Here is a 17,378-nt window from a genome sequence, read left to right as displayed (position 1 = left end):
GCGCTTTGAGCACCACAAGCTGAGTGGCATCTAGTTCTATTATATTCAAGAGAAAACATAAATCTTTACAGCCGACATCTCCAACACACCAAGATTGACAAATAGCACAAAAGGTAAGAGGAAAAATTTGTATCCTTTAACACAATCATTATTTCCCATAAAACTACAATAAAAGCTCAAACTTCAAAATAAACACCTCAGTCTTCTAAGCAACAACTAATGCTAAAAGTAAAGTACATTATAATAATGGACGGCAACAACTGGTTCAGAATTTCACAAATAAGGATTTTAAAGATTTTTATTGAAACAAAGATCAATTTCAGTCCCAGTCCCTTATGGTTTTCAAAAAGCGTGCTTTGGGTTTTAGCGCCAACATTTCATGACTCTTCTCCAAAGCCCTCTTTGCTTTTACAGCAGCATGTATATACTCAGAAAAGAAAAGAAAAAAACCTATACAACAGGTCATTTTGGCACAATCAACTCATACAACGGTACTCCTGTGCTGGCATATCGTTACTCTCAAACAGTTTGCTCCCCATCGGAGCGAAACGTGCTCACCGATGAACTCATTCACAATGGATTTTGACCATAATAAAGGTGTAATACAGTAATCATGAAGGTTTCTGGAAAACAAGATACAGTAAGAGAAGTGTCTTTCTTGTTAAAGGTTGCAGTACTGGGCGATGCTGACTCTTGTGACAAAACATTCACCTTTACAAACTTTACTCCCCTCGCCCAGACATCAAGTCCCAGATCTGACCTCAGCCTCGACCCAGCAGCATCGTTGTGACGAGTCTTTGAGCATTGGCCGTAATGTAGTGTTTGCATTAGGCGAGTGATATCATCTGAAACATGGCGTCACACTGAAACACTTGAGCCCAGTCATGCAAAGGAGCCTCCTCTGACATCACACAAGAAAACACTGACATGTTTCCACTGGGTGATAAATTAGGACGAAAGAAATAACAGGAAGTCGAGAATACTGTGACATGTTCCCTTGCCAACATTTGGTAGAGCGTTTTCGTTTCATCCCACTCAGGTAAGCACTTTGGTATACATGCTGGTCAGAGCCACGTCGGATTGATTACAAACTAAATTCGGTTGGACTAGGCCTTTGCTTGGCTTTCGGTATCCTTGGGCAGTTATTTTTTCAAGTAAAGATACAAAGACTGTTCATTGTAACACATTCATAAAGCATGCACTCTGATGGACAAAGAGAAAAGTGTCATTTGGACAAAACCCTCAGGTAACAGCGAGATCAGGAGAAAAAGTGCTGATTTTTCATATTCACATAAAAAGGTCGATATAAGAAATGCATTCGCCGACTCAACTCGACCCGCTCGCTCATCAGGGTCAGTTCTGATATACAGCAGTTCTAATTTGTCGTCGGATACGTTGATTGGATCCGTCTCCTCAGAGAGGAGAGCTGATCCGGGATCTCGGGTCAACCTCCGCGAATATCTGACATCACATTTGAAAAGGCAAAAACTGGTCGCAGGTGGAGCGCCTCCCTCCTCCGAGAGGCCTCCGCCCGGAAGATGATCAAGGATGGCTTCATCTTAACAGTCGTCTCGATGGACTACCACATGGGTCGATGGGCAGACAAAACAAATTCGATCTTCTTAAAGACACTGTAAACGCTATTTTAACATAACTAAAGGTGACAATGATGGTAACTTAGAATATTTCATATCTGAATGTAAATTTTTTATCAACAATTTGAAGATGAAAAGAAAAAGCCTGCAGATCTGCATCCCCTCTGCACCATCTTACAATTAGAGGATCTTCTGAAGCAGAAACTCTTCAGATAACTTTGAATAATTCTATTGCTACAAAAGCCATCATGACCTAAACTGGATAGACAACCAATTAAGAGTTTAATTTTTCATTGATAAAATATGATGAACCATAACTAAGAACCACTGCTGTAATAAGCACTGCAGTTCGTCACCACTGATTGACGGGGACTGTGTTCAAAACTCAAGAGTGACTGAAAACTTTCACATGTCCCCTCCGTTAAGACATCTGCACATGATTTTAGAGAAGAAAAGCCGACCTGCATCTGACTGTGTGCATTTAGATGCATCATCTTGATTTAATCAATAGTGATATCTGCATCTCTTTACAAGAGAAAATTAACGCTGACAGATTGACAACTAGATGGGCAAGGCAGCTTCTGAATAAAATACTGGCTGACATTCAAGATGTGAGGACAGAAAAGAAGACAGCTTTTAAGTACTGATATTGAGGAGTGTAAAACAGACTCACCCCCCCCCCCCAATTTAAGTGTCAAAAATAAATAAAAACAGAGAAATAAATTCATAACCATACAATTTTGTATACGTGAGGGGGGGGGGGGACTGATGTTTCATCTCATTACTCAAAAAAAAATTAGTTGCATTTTGGCGTACAATCTGCAGTTTTCATCTCAGTGTTCCCTCCAGTTTCAAAAGCAGGAAAAAGATTATTTGGATAATCTCCCAAGAAAGTGGGAAAATTTCCATGTTTGACTCTTTCAGACCTCTGTGCGCTAGAAGCAGGGTGGGCTGCCGAGAAAAAAAAAAGCCACACAGAACCTTTTTTTTTTCTGGATGCATTCATTGTAACTACACAGATGGACCCGGCCACACGAGGCACGACCCCATCTTCCAAAAATCAACAAAAAAAAAAAAAAAAGAAAAGAGAGAGAAAAAGATGTGTCCTGCTTAATCCTCATTGGAGCTTTTGGCCCTAATGAGGGGAATACTCCTTTAATGGCATCTTTCATGAGAACAGGTTTTTTTTTTGTTGTTTTTTTTAAGCACAGGTGCAATCCAGAGTTTTCCTTTATCTGCGTGGTTTCCAGAGATAACAGGGAAACAATGTCTAATAACTACTTTTAAAGTTGCTGTTGATCGTACTCGGCAATAAGTCTCTTTATATGTGCCAGTTTGTTGTGTAGATATTCACAGCGGTTCTTCTCTTGGCTATAGTTTGGATTAGTCTGCAAGGGATACGAACATGAGTCACAATCTGATAATCCGATAGGTCACTCATACTTTATGTCATCAATATCTCTTATAGCGAAACTCAAACTTACCTTTTTTATTTTATGATACTCTTCAAGTATCTGATTGTGGATTGTCTGTAGAGAGAACACACAAAAAAGGATAGAACTGATTCAGCATCTTTTTACTCAAAATATTTTCAACAAAAATAGCCAAATTGTGTATCCTTTAGGAAATCTACCTTGTACTTGTCTGTGCCTTGATGGAGCTGTTTGAGCTCATTGTCCAGCACAGTGAACTGCCGGGTGATGCCCTCTATCCGAGCATGCAGACCCCGGTACTCACTGTACTCGGCGTTGAAATCGTTTTTATACCTCTGACGCTGCTCCGGAGACTCGATCACTGTGTACTTCCTGAAGGTAAGGAGAAGAGAAAATGTTAGTGAAAAGAGATTTTGGGAGAAAGTTACAATGTGTTTTTTAAAGCCTCCTTTATGCATTTAGCTCAAGTGAGAGGAATAATGGTTATTAAAAAGACTTTACGACCCTGTTTACAACTGGTATTAACATCTGTCTAGCGCGATTTTATCACAAGTGGACAGCTCTAATATTGCTTTTCACTGACCTCAGAACTCAGAGGTCGGAGCTGGGAATTAAGCCACACTCAAGTTGATCTTGTTCCAGCAGTCAGAGAAACAAAGATGTTAATAATACCAGTTCAAGCCAACTTAGCCACTGTTAGTGATACCAGTTGATAAGAACACATTACGCCATATTTTGCACATTCAAACACTGAAGGAACATGTCCGCGGATAGAAGTTGGGCAGGATTTTGTGAATGACTGTTTTAACATCTACTGTTGATGTGTGGAGCAGCCATATTGGATTTGGAGGTTGGTGAGATTCCTCCGACTTTCCCAGTTGGAAATCCGACTTCAGGGGGATTCCTAGAGAAATTTCCAATAGGAAATTGAAAATTCTGACATCCCAGTGCAAAAGGAAAGTACCATAAGTGCAGGTGTGAATGCATCCAGTGCATTCTTAATGCGTCTTGAGATCTGATCGCTCAGCCGACATTTGGAGGTGGTTTCGCCTGCATATGGCCAAATTCTTTCAGCAGTGTGTAAGTTTAATGTGTCCTGGACCACAGTGAAGGACAGTTTACTCAGATGACGTCTTTGCTTGTCCGATTCCCTGATAAATAAGTAAGTAAACTTTATGTTGCTGCAGTGCTGAAGAATGACCTCCAGAGCTGCTCTCGTCCCGGTGAACAGTCAGTTCAACCTCTGCCCTGTTAGCATAAGCTAACACAACTCACACCAACATCGAAATCGCTCGACTCTGTTGTTGTCACAGCCAGCCGTATCTGTGTTATATATGTTGCCGCATTTGTGTTGTTTATGTTGTTCATTCCTGTTTTAATGAGAGTGAGAGCTTGTTGTGTTTTGAGGATCTTTGTTTGCCTCCAGGTACTGCTGCCCAGCACCTATTGGATGTCCCCCGTCGGAAGCTGCTGTTTCGAATTCGTTGATCTGCTGGCTGGCCCTGGGCTTGGCCTACTTAACGTCCGAGTCGGCTGCAGTGAAGCTGATGATTGTGGCTGACAGCTCAGCATTTTCCCCCTCGCCCTCTGACTGTGATTCTGCGCAAACTGTGTGATTTTGTTTAGCCATGAGCTGAGTTGTTGTTTGTTTTTTCTTGCTATTTGATTAGATGTGTGCTAATTATCTTGGTGCTTGTTTGATTCATCTGTGTATGTGTATATGTACCGCCACCATAGACTTGTGCTACCACCATCGTACCTGCTGTAAATACTCAGCACTGAGTATTCCTTTTTTCACAAGGCTGTAGGGATGGACAGCTATTTATTTTTGAGCACTGTTTTCTCCCGTTTTTATTTAGGTTAGCATTGTCTTTTTGGTGGTTTCCTTTGTTTTCAGGGCTTTGCAGCACTCTGGGGGAGAAAGGTGGGTTATTAAAGTCCTTTTTTCATTGACCACACTGTGTTCATCTGATTATGATTGTTGTAAAAATGTTTCACATCTATTGTAACTTCTCAATAAATTGCTCACTGTTTTTTTCGTATACTATCTTTAACTTTTTATTATGCACTCTGGGGCGTGAACCTGTTTCTAACGGGTAAATTTTGGCAGTGTGGAGCTAACAGATAGCCCTGTCACCATGTGTGCATGGATGGACTCTCACCAAATGTCCCCAGTATGAAGCTACAACCCTGCAGCAAAAGTCTCCTAACGTAAGTGAATGAAATGATGTGGGTTACGCATGTATTTGCATTCGGAGCATGGTAGTGAGATCCAGTCACAAGCGGTCACTGAATTTGCATGTATACACATTATAATGCCAGCTGTGAACCGACAGACTTAGAACTGTCCACTTGTAATCAACCACCAAAGACGCATGTTAATAGCAAGTGTAAACAGGCTCTATGAGAGGTACCAACACAAACCAATTATACTGTTTTTTCCTCTGCATTTTAAAATTCTAAAACAATGGACCCCCTCAGACAAAAAATCCAGTAGCAATTACTCACAATAAATAGTCTGCCACCTCAGGTGATGATGAAGGAATACTGGTACTGTTGCACATCCCGTTCAGATCTAAAACAAAGTGACAAAGTAAGAAAATGGCATTAATCCGTGGTGCAACAGAAAAGGCGACACCACAAAAAGATCTTTATTCATAATTACTTATTGTTTCAATCATTCATCTCTTAAACATGTATCCTCTAAAGATGCTTTCCGCCAGTCTGATTCACAGGCATGTATTCGAGGTTATTGAAAGCATAAAGCTGAACAGCAGGGGTCTCCGTTTAATCAGTGAGTCACACACCGGTCACATGACACATCACCAACTCACAGTAATGACTAACTGGTGTCCATCCACATAGAAAGTTCTACTTTTATTCAGAAATCTATTTTATGATGCAAGAGCTGTGAAACTGAACTTTGTAAATAAATCATATTGTGCAAGAGAAAAAGGTGTGTGTGTGTGTGTGTGTGTGTGTGTGTGTGTGTGTGTGTGTGTGTGTGTGTGTGCTCGTTGCTCTCACCTGTGCTTTTCTGTGGAATACTGTTGCTTTTGAGGTTTCCTGGGCTCATCTCGCACGCTCGTTTAGGCTCTGGCACGCGCTCCCCACGACTTTTCTTCTTCTCCTCCTTCTCTTGTGCCCTTTCCCTCACCCTCTCCTTGTCTTTGCTCTTCTCCTTGTCTTTATGCTTTTTTGATTTCTTCCTGGACTTGCTGTTGAAGGCTGATGGACTCTTGTCTCGAGGGACCTCCGGGCCTGTGTGTCTAGGAGATGATGTGCCGATGCTGGGCGCAGTGAGCATCGTAGAGCCCGCGAACAACGAAGGAGGTTGGCTGAGTCTCTCGGACACGGCTGTTTCCTGAGAGTCACAGTCTCTCCCATTGTGGCTGGAGTCATTGCTGACATCCGACAGTGCTTCGAAAGGACGTGGGATGTCCAGCACAGGGAGCGGCTGGGAGCTGGATGTCATGCCGCCGTCTGACATAGAAATCGCAACTCCTCCCTGCGCTCCACCTGCCTCCCCTCTCCCGTTGGAGGAGCTGAGCTTGCCGTTTACTGGGGCTGTTGCAGCCTTGCTGGCAAGGTGTGATATCCTGGGTTTTTTGTTTGCAAGAGGGTCGATGAAGTCAGCAGCGGGCCGTTTCTGGCAGAAAGATAGCAGTTTTAGAAGTAGAACCTAAAACAGGGTTTAATATGAATTCAATTCTCCTCAGAGTGAGCGAGAGAAATAGTGCGATCCAGGTCAGAGCAAAAAAAACAAAGGTCTGAGCCATGGAGGACAAGGGAATGTACAGAGGAGAGGATGTAGTACAAGCAGACAGACACAGAAAGCAACACTAAGGCAGAGGGAAGAGCTCAAAGAAAGCTGTAGAGGAGCTGTATTCTCAGTAGCTCTGGTGATGACTGTGTTGTGTTACAGCCTTGTACAATAAAAAGTTTTGGCCTCTATATCCATTTTTAACATGCATGACAACTGCACAGGGGTTGAATTTTTATATAACTGATCCGTTTGCATATTATTAAGGATTAAAGTTTTACCTAATTAATGGTGGCGCTACTTGAGTGACAGGATGTCTGCAAGGTATTGGCGACAGTCTACACCCCCTTTTACACAGAGATCACACTATAAGGCCACTTCTAATTCCCTTCTTTGTGGCGCCTTTGCATTTTTACACAGAATCACACAATGGCGCCATCATGCCACTCCAGTGTGATTTTAGATAGCATGCCAGCATTGTGGAAACAAAAAAGGGGTGACGGGTGTGGCATTTAATAGCGTCTGCCTCTTCTGTGCCGACCGAACAGTGAGACAACTCCTTGATTTTCCCGTCTAGAACAGGCAGTGTAAAAGGAGCTTATGAGTCAGATCCACCCCTCACTCCTCCACAACTATACCCTTTTGTCCAAATATTGTCACTTCTGGCTCAATAAAACTAAGATGGCAATGGCCGATATGCCAAACTCAAGACTTAGCAGCAGTCCACAAACGTGATTGCTATGTCCATTGTTATATACAGTCTATGGTTGCTTTTACACCTGTAGTTTGGTTCATTTGGCCGGGACCAAGGGGAAAAAAAATAAGACCTTGCATTTTAGTTCTGGTTTCATTTGTGTTCACACAGACTTTTTACAAACAAACCAAGAGGAGCAAACATGAGAGTCTACCATCTGACAGGTAACTTCCTGATTAGACAGTTTCTGCGTTTTTTCTTTCGCCCAGCAGAGGCATCTGACTGTATTAATAACTAATAACGTAAAAGTGTGCCCCTAGTGCTGCACTAATGTGTGTGCCAATAGTAGTGTCGCTGGCCTTTATCAGGATCAGTGAAAAGATTTTACAATCAGTCGATAGAATTATTATTGTTTTAGCTGTTGAAATTATGCTAAAATCGAAAGTCTCCTGTCATAAAATTCTGTGGTTGGTTTGTTTTCTTTCACACTACAAACAAACCGCTCCAGAGACATCACAGCGACTGCTGTGTTCACATATGCCCAAACGAACCACACCGAGGGGAAATGCTCCCTGTTTCAGAACAACTGCTCCAAATGATCCAGGTGTGAATGCACACTATAAGAGGAAAATGCACTGCAGAGTGGATGAAGAAACGCTCTAATGTTGCAGTGTGAACAGGGAAAATGAGGATGTACATGTTTCCATGGTGTATGGCAGTCCTATCAGGAGGCCAAATTTCTGTGATCATGCAGTGCATGAGGTGACCAATTCTGTATTCCAGTGTGAATGGAAAACTTTTGAAAACCTCTGGCAATGAAATGCTAAACGGGGACGACAGTTGGATTTATATTTATCCATCTTTGTGTGGTCTCACACGGTTTGCACTGCAGCCCTCCCTGCTCCGTCCCTCACCTATCTGAGGTTCACACACGGCTTTACCTGCTGTGGTGCTCTCTTTTTATACCAATGCATCTAAACTGGAGCCCGGGGTACTGTTTGCTTGTGTGTTTGTGTACTGTGTTTGCTAAAGGAGGGAGCGGAAAGGAGGGAGCATACAGTAGGTGTCTGAGGTGAGAAGAACCTAAGAGGAAGGAGCTATATATACACACAGAGCAGCTCCTCCCTCCTCAACCTAATGGAAGTGTAAACAATGAGTAAACTTGGATATCTGGACTGACCTAAGAAGAGTGCAGCAGGACACAAAATATGAAGAAACAAATTATGAAATGAGGAGGGAAAAAAGTGTACCATAGGGGCCGTTTGGTTTAACAACACAGCTTAAGTACTTCTGCAAACAATGTTTATTTGTTTAAATGCTCTCGAAGAAACATGCTGCAAAGGAAATTCACGAAAACCTGAAAAAGAAACACAAATCTGTTTGGAGGGGGCCAGAGGATTTTGAAAAACCCTCGCTGGGAAATAACCAGACTGTGGGGACAACCCAGATAGCAGACTGTCGGTAAACGGGTTGAAATCTAGAAACAAATATCCAGTACACAATTTTATCCTTGATTCCCCCCCATGTCTACTGGATCAGCTGGAAAAGCTGATGGCAAACAAGCTCTGGTTAAAGATTAGCTATGCATATTTACACTGTACTGAATTAACATAAAGCAATGAGAGTCTCAAATGTCAGTATAATAACTGACAAGAAATTCATAAAATTATGCAATAAATGCGCTGTTAGACAAAAAGCAGGCATTCCAACTGAATTAGTCCCATTTCAAACTTAAAGTGTAGTGAACATTGTGTGGATGTGTAAAAGCTGATTTAAAACAATACAACACTATGAAAAGTACAAAGTTATTATTTGATCCTTAATTTGAAGCTTTTCAAAACATTGTTAATATCTTATATTACCCCCTACAAGATCAAGCCAGTTTTTGCCAAATCTCAGGAGAGTGTGCTGTTAAAACAGAGACATGTCTCGAACAATACTTATTTTCTTTTGACTTGAAAATGCCTTTTGTCACAATGTATAAAAGGTTCAGGGCTTGTGAAAAGTGGGTCCCATATTTACTTCAGTGACCATGGGGCAAAAGAACAGGTCATAATCTGCACTCAGGTTCACTTTTTCAAATGAAATAAAGAGACTCAGGACTGCTGCTAGTCACCTAAAGGGGCAGTGAGCTGTCTTGATTTATTAATGCTCTCTGTTATACCACATTTTCACCACAATTTTGCATGTTTACTTGGGGTTTTTTAAATGCAAATTAACCCACAAAATATGTCCTTTCCCATTGCCAGCAGACCAGAGCTGCGTACACAGTGTTTTTTTTTTTCCGTGTGTCATATCTCACGTCACTAACAGGCCAGAAAACATGTTAGTAAACAACAGAAAGCACAGCATGGATGCCTTTAGGTTGGTTATTGCTTTTAATATATCTCTATTTAGTCTCTCTTTAAAACTCGGTGCAGAATAATTTGTACAGACGTCTGCGTGCTGCTTGAACGGAGATGGATGGTATTTTGTGTTGGCACATCATTGCATTTCGCTGGTAAGGGAGCTAAATTAAACGCATTTGCCCATGTGTTCTTTCATCAATGCTGATTAGAGCCAGAGGCGACAAATGTCCATGACTGCTGCAGAGTCATTTGGCCTGGATGTGAATGCTGATAATAACCTTTCCCATTACATTAAAAAGCCAGATGTTAACGTGTACGTGGGAAGGAAGTGAGAGAGAGGTAGAAGAGGAAAACAGGAACCTTACCTGAGATGGCGAGCTGCCGGCCAGCTCTTTGGGCGGGCTCTCCAGTGGAGGGGCGGAGCTGTTCTGGGCCTGGCTCTGTTTCCTAAGAGAGTAAACACACAGATGCACACGCAAGGAATTGATATCATGATATCATTTCTGCACAATCTAAACTGTAAATTGCATATCAGCACTGCAGCAGCACTACTTTATATATCCAACTACCTGTTGAGGAGACACAGCTTTTCCATCTGCATTATGTCAGCAACATTAGAGGCTTCAACTAGATCCAAATTGTTCTCCAAGTGCAAGTGTTGTTAGCCCTTTAAAACTTGGAGCGACGTCACTTTCCTTGTGCTGCTTTCAGATGCCTTTAACAAGAATTTAAACCTTGTGAGACTTTTCTCCAAAAAATGTGGAAAAGGCAATGAGCAACTTGTTAACGGATGTTTTAGAAATTGCAAGAAATTAGTAGATTTAGGAAATTACTTTTAAAAAGCTAGGAAAAAATGTCTGGAAAAGACACTTGAGAAAAACTAATAATATATATATACAAATAACAAAACTACATATTTGAAAATATGTTACATTATTGTATAACTTTCCAAGCACTTTGTCCAGGTCATTTCCATTTTTTGAAGTTTCTTATTATTTGTTTATTTCTATTAATTTTCAGGTAAGTTTCTTGTACTTTTCACTATTTATTTTTTTGTGCTAATTTTTGGGTAATTTCGTCTTTCGTTGCTACATTGCCTTCTGTTACTGAAAGAAATCAATTCAATTTGTTAAGGTTTCAAAGGGCTAACTGACCAACACGTCAAAGGCTAAATCCATCATGGTGATATGTGCCCTTTGAGCTTGAAAATACTCGAGCAAAAACACAAACCGCGTCGCTGCCATTTCTCCAGTGACAAGCTAATTCATCAGACGTTTGAGAAGAACAAAAACAAGTTGCAACAGTTGCTTTGTGAAGCTGAGTGGGTAGCTATGACAACAGAGCAAATTAGGACCTACTTGACAAAAGCAGCACTTTTATCATAACCACACACTTCATGTCGAAAAATGGACATTGCAGAACTTTAATCATTAAATCTGTTTACAAGTTTCCAACCAGTTTAATAGTCCAATTCTGCTCTTTTCTTCTCTACAGAAGAATGGGTGTAATCTCTCAGACAGCGCTGCGTGTTTATTTGATGGTTGAAACGATTTTGGCAGCCAGTTCAAGACGCCTGAGAAAGTGGCATGACACTACAGTGACAGAGAGCGCGAGAGAGACAGAATATGGTGCTGCAGCTCACTTTGGCTATGGATTCTGTTTGGGAGGTTTATGCATACTACAAAGTAAACTAAAGGGTCATTTAACAGGATCAGGGATGAAATGCACAGCTTTTTTTCACACCACTTGATCTCTGACCCTCTTCACAAGAGTAGCTCTTTTTACACATGTATTTAGAGCCAATAACCTTCTTAGTGCCAGGTGTGAGCCCGCACTCAGATTGATTATGATGCACTAAACTCTGACCTCATTTTGTACCAGATTAATCTGTCACACAGCAGAAGTGTCAAAGCAAAAGAGCTGTGCCAAATAACAACCACCCAACCTCGATAAACAGTGTCCAACCAACTCTGCCAAGACAAAATTAATTCCCAGCATGACAACCAACCCGCTGATCCAGTCTTGTTTTAAAACATTTATTCACAAACAGTTAAAGGTGCAGTCTGCCATTCTAATCCAATACACTTTGTTTAATCCAGCAAATATCCCCTCACAGTCCGCTAGCTGTTCGTTCTGTGTGAGTGCTGAAAAATATCCACTGTCCATACAAAGCCCTGGCTCTGTTAATTGTAAAACTAAGTGGATCAGACCGAGCAACACAACACTATTCCAGCCAAACAGCAACAGGGCGCGTTTGTGCTTGTGCACAGGACAGAGGAAAAACAGAGAGAGCAGGAGGGACGGTAAATGTCGTAGGCTTAAATGAAAGAAGTGCTGTATTTGTTTGGGTGCCGAGTTCAAATGTCAACAATCTTTCTACAGAATTGCAGACTCTTAACTTTAGGAATTAATCATTAAAGCTGAAGCTTGCCTGTACAAACAGTTCTGGCTCATGTGTTAACTGACACGATCTACAAACATGACCTTAGAATTTGACATGTTTAAAAGCCCTTTGCACATGTAGAGATGTTGCTGTCACATCTGAGGACAATATCAGAAAAGGGCAATTCGGACACAGAGTCTCCTCAATGCCCCACCCTAGTTCAATCAGGGTGTGTGTGTGTGTGTGTTTTTATGTGTGTGTGTCTGTGGTGGGGACAGTAGCAGGCCGACCGATATGGCTGAACCTTGGACGGGTGCCACCTCACACACGGATCAGCATGTGCTGGAACACTGTTGCATCATGTGCGTTCCAATCGTGTTGGTGTGCTACTCCTGCGTGACTGACTGCATCAGCTCAAAAATCTGGAGGATCTGGGGAGAGGGGGGTGGTATTAAGTGGGAGGCTATGGTTGTCAGCTGACAAACTGACAAATAGAGCTTAAATTATCGCTTAAAAGGAGATGCACAAATAAGGTCCATATATGTGTGAACTTTTATACTTCTACTCCGCTTAAATCTTTTAAATCTGCCCTTTTGTTGTTTTGTTTTTTAATCTTGTTTTTATGAATGATCTTATTTATTGTTTGTTTTGTATGTATTCCTACAGCTTAAGGCAGGTTAGATTTAAGTCTTTTAAAGACATTTTTAATGACGCTCAAAATTAAATTTAAGACCAATTTATCGATAACCAAAATTGAAGGAGACAATTTTACCCAAAGTTTTATCCTTAAGCATGATCATTTTGGTCAAGTTAAAAGGCTGACAATCTACTTCAAATACTGGGGAAAAAAAAAAAAAAATCTTATTATATCCCCATCTGCATGACGTCTGCATTCTGCATTTAATACAAAAATATTTGTAAAAATAGATATTAGCTTTTTTATATGAAAGAATGATTTATAATATCCTGTTTTCTGTGTCTCAGGATTTTTAAGACTTTTGAAAAATTAATTTAAGACATTTTAAAATCAATTATGGCGTTATTTTTAGATGTATTAATTTACTGTCTTGTAAGACTTTTTAAGGATCTGCGAGAACCCTGTTATGCAAAGCACTGTAAATTACCTTTGTGTCTGAAATGTGCTATAAAAATAAACTTGGATTGGAGTGAATATACATGCCTTTACAAACTAAATCCTGGCATGCACACACACAAAAATTATAAAGAGTGGACAGAAAAATTGAAATCAAACTGTATCACATTGTAATGCAGTACAACAGGACTGTAAAGGCCCTGACACACCAAGCTGATGATCGGCCATCCTTCATTGTCAGGCTGTCAGTAAACAATTTGGGCCCTAATTTTTGCGGCGTGTCCCCCCATTGTTGGCACTAGTCTGCCATCATCGGCTTATTATTGGCTGATTCAGCATGTTGAATCGTCTGAAATCGCTCTGATTGGCAGGTCAGGTCAGTGCTCAAGAAAAGAAATGAATGTGAGGAAAGCAAACCAACAACTTAAGTCAAGAGGATACGAAATTGAAACAAACTTGTTATACTAGATAAGATCATTATTTTAGCCATTGAGCTCTAAAGTAGAAATGGTTCTTCATTGCTTGTGTTATTGTTCATTAGTGCATGGTAAATATCATTTGTTCTTTCAACATTTCTTTGTGTTGTTTATGTGCTTGCTGGCTAACTAACATCTTGAATCTTCCCTGTTGGTCTAATTTCCACTTTTGAATGACGATCGCCGCCTGGTATGAAGAGTCATTTCCTCTGACGCAGGTGCTATGTGCTAGTTGGTTGTTGAGTGTAGTCTTTGTGGTGTGCTCAAGTGCAACTTTCTGGCTGAGACACAGGTGACATGAGGCGAAACAACAGTCAACCTAGTTCAACTAGTTCATGATGTCAGTTTGGTGTGTATGGCCCTTAATAAACACTAACTTTGTGAAACTGTTTTTTTTCTAACCTTTTTATACCACTAAACCAGAAAGGCTGCAATTTGTGTTGTTATAATAATATTATTTTGAGGCATTTCAGATATTTGTATATGTAGATGAGGTAAATAAAATACCAAAAAACAAATTTCGAAAGCCACATATCACACAAAACAAGCAATAAAACTGTGCCAGAAACAATCTCAACAGAAGTTGGACATTTCAGCTAAGAATAAAAGATAGTATATGTTGCAGGGTTAATGCATTGCATCACACCATATGAGTGTTTCTTTTCTACTGGTCACCTTTAGCAGCTTTCAGAGTTGCACCACAGGTAAAACTAAGCTTATCATGGAGAATAGGAGCTATTCTTGAGTCCACTACGTAAACACAAACTGAGCACCAGAGCACTGCTGCCTGGTCTAAATTTAGCTAGCTGGGAGCTTGCTTTTTTCTCCGTGTCCCAGATCCTGAAAAAACAGATTTTTTCCACTGGGAAGAAGGCCAGCGGCTCGTACTGTCAACAAATAAAACACAAAGATGAAATTCAGTGGAGCACACAGAAAACTTCCTGGGGACACACCTGCTATTCTATACCCTAATCATATCTTAAACACCATCATCTTAATTTATTATGTAGAAAGATATTAAAAGGAAAAGATTTTGCGTGCATACTTGTCATTCCTTCACAAAGGTCATCTATCTACAAAGCCTCGCAGCTCCATGAGTTTTACGTACTAAAGCCATCACCCTGTAGCCCCACCCTCGCCACAGACTTGACACAAACAACAAAACAAGGTGCTCTGCGGTGTCTCAAAATCTCAAACTTGAGAGTAGTCTATCCAGTTCCAGCAAATATAGAGAAAACAAATCAAATATACCAAAGTTAGACACAAAAAAAGTGTGAAAATAGAAATGCATTCCTACAGTATCAGCTGCTGTTGCTAAGAAGCTCAAGAACCTCAGGCTGCCGGTATGCTCCGCCACAAAACATTGCAAAACTCTCTAAACACCGGCTTATAACATCATCAGAGTTAAAGGGAAAAGTTAACTGACCATTTAGAGCATGGTACACTGATATAAGGACGACCGACTTCCTGCTGTGTGACAAATTCTATCATTAGAATAAGGTGATGTGTGAGTTTAAAGTGTGAGTGATCCACACATCTCTGACATACTTGAACAGGATTCTCTTGAGAAGCTGCTGGTCTCCTTCTGTGTAGCCCGGCCAATCCTTCTGGATCTCCTTATACAAAAAGTCCTTCAATGTGAAGGTGTTGTCTCTCCCATTCAGGTTCGCCACCTAGAAAATGAGAAAGAGGCATGAGTGGGACTACGTGCCTCTGCAGTACCGGAGAGGCAAATGAGGCAATAAATGTACATCACCTGTTGCAGGTGGCTGTCCAGGGAGTCCTTGTCTAATGGGAGCAGGCCGTCTTTCTGCAACCTCAGGATCAGCTCAGGCTTCTTGTAAGGCTTGAGGGCCAGGAGGTGTGTGAGGCGCTCTCGGAGCGGCCTGTGCTGAGCTGTGCTCTTCTTTAACGTGCCGCTAGAGATGATGACAGGTCGAGATGTCCTCCGCGATGGGGCGACATCAGAAAGGCCAGGTGCCGGTTTCCGGATCTGAACCTTCTTACCTGAGGTGTGGAGGAATTACAGAAGAGAAGGAAGAGTTTGACATTAGAGAGGTTAAATGAGGTCAGGATTTCTGAATAATCCAGTTTTCAATGTCATCACAGTATTTTCTTCCATGCATCCATTTTCATCTGCTTATCCAGAGCCGGGTTGCAGGGGGCAGCGGGCTAAGCAAGGTACACTAGAGGATGTCTCTCTCCCAAGTGAGTTTTTCGGCTCCTCTGGGGGATCTTGAGGTGTTGCAAGGCCGAATGAGATTAGGGTTGTAGCGATATAATGTTTTCAAGGTATACCATGATATGACAGTTATCATACCATATACATTTGCTTATCTAAGATATTGAAAAAAAATTGCAAATGGGTGAACAATGTCACCTTAAAGGTGCATTATGTAAGATCTGGACATAATTTTAGTTACAACCATTCAAAAATCAGTAGATCATCAGTAGAGTGTGAAGAGGTAAGACTTTTGACATTTTGTCCAAAATGCCTATGTACTGTGTTGCAGCAATATCCACTGCTAAACAGCCAGGGACAGGCCGTCCCTTCTGTAATAATGCATCTGGGCCTGAGAGGCGATAGTGATACTCTGTAGACTCTAGCGTACCGCAGGAGAGGATGAAGAAGTTGAGTCAATGGATACAGTGTAGAAGTTACAGTGTCAGTGAATTAGTTAGTTAATGTGTAAGAAACACAGTGATGGCAGATCTCCAGGAAAACGACTGTTACCCCCATCAGCTCCCGGAAAGAAGCAATGTTCTGCGGCAAAGAAAAGAAGCCATGAAAGAAGAAGCAAAAGTAGATAAAATATTGGTGTGGCTGGAGACAGCTCTTGGAGAGTACCCAGATGCAGTTTGTTACTGAACTCCCAACATTTCTTTTAGACTGTTAAGTAACTCCTAACGTTGGCTATTTACCACATATTTTTTGTGTAACTAATAACAACAGAAACTGTACATGTCGCAATGTCATTTTTGACAATAAAAGGTTATTGTTAAACTAAAATATGCTGCTTCCATAACCTATCTTTATCACAAGAATCTGATAACCTTATCTGAGGAATAATTGCATTGCATAATTGCATAAATATGTAATGTTGGCTAACATATCAATTTCTGAATTTTCACTCCCCTATATCAGCATTAGCATCGGCCCCAGAAATCCAGTATCGGTCAGACTCTACTTGAAATACTTGAAGTCCTTCGCTTGGGGCAGCAATTCTCTCCCCATCCAGAGGAAGCAATCCCTGGCAGATAACCAAAGCCTCAGACACAGAGTATTAGCTTTTTTCTTTTACCACAGAAACCATATCAACTATTTTCAGGCTTTTCATTCTAGAGGAAAAAATAGTTTGTACAGTTTGCTGACAATTTAAATCACAGGATGAATTTTTCAGTACAACAATCTAACAAAAGTGCTGGTAGAAAAGGACTCAAGTGACTTTCTGGCTGGCAGCCAGCGCTTGCTTGTTTTCTTGACAACAGAAAATAACTATAATCTAAGCCTGAAATATATTTGTTTCTGTCAACATCTTTTATCTCGGTGACTGATAATGGTTGAGAGGACTTGCAGATGACTCACATAAGAT

General features: G+C 41.0%; 1 protein-coding gene across 1 annotated transcript in view; it reads right to left on the bottom strand.

The window, feature by feature from the left end:
* Positions 1-264: 264 nt before the first annotated feature.
* Positions 265-17,378, bottom strand: part of ell (elongation factor RNA polymerase II) — a 45,661-nt gene continuing 28,547 nt past the window's right edge. Inside the window, exons 5-12 of the mRNA XM_042481924.1 lie at positions 15,542-15,792; positions 15,334-15,458; positions 10,199-10,280; positions 6,056-6,677; positions 5,537-5,603; positions 3,229-3,400; positions 3,080-3,124; positions 265-2,983 (exon numbers count right to left, since the gene is read on the bottom strand). Coding sequence (XP_042337858.1) covers positions 2,879-2,983; positions 3,080-3,124; positions 3,229-3,400; positions 5,537-5,603; positions 6,056-6,677; positions 10,199-10,280; positions 15,334-15,458; positions 15,542-15,792 — 1,469 coding nt within the window. The 3' untranslated portion in view covers positions 265-2,878. The remainder of the gene's footprint in view (positions 2,984-3,079; positions 3,125-3,228; positions 3,401-5,536; positions 5,604-6,055; positions 6,678-10,198; positions 10,281-15,333; positions 15,459-15,541; positions 15,793-17,378) is intronic.

Source organism: Plectropomus leopardus, chromosome 3 (genome assembly GCF_008729295.1).
Source record: "Plectropomus leopardus isolate mb chromosome 3, YSFRI_Pleo_2.0, whole genome shotgun sequence".
Lineage (NCBI taxonomy): Eukaryota > Metazoa > Chordata > Actinopteri > Perciformes > Serranidae > Plectropomus > Plectropomus leopardus.
The sequence above is the reverse complement of the archived record's forward strand: the minus strand, read 5'-3'. Positions and strand labels throughout refer to the sequence as shown.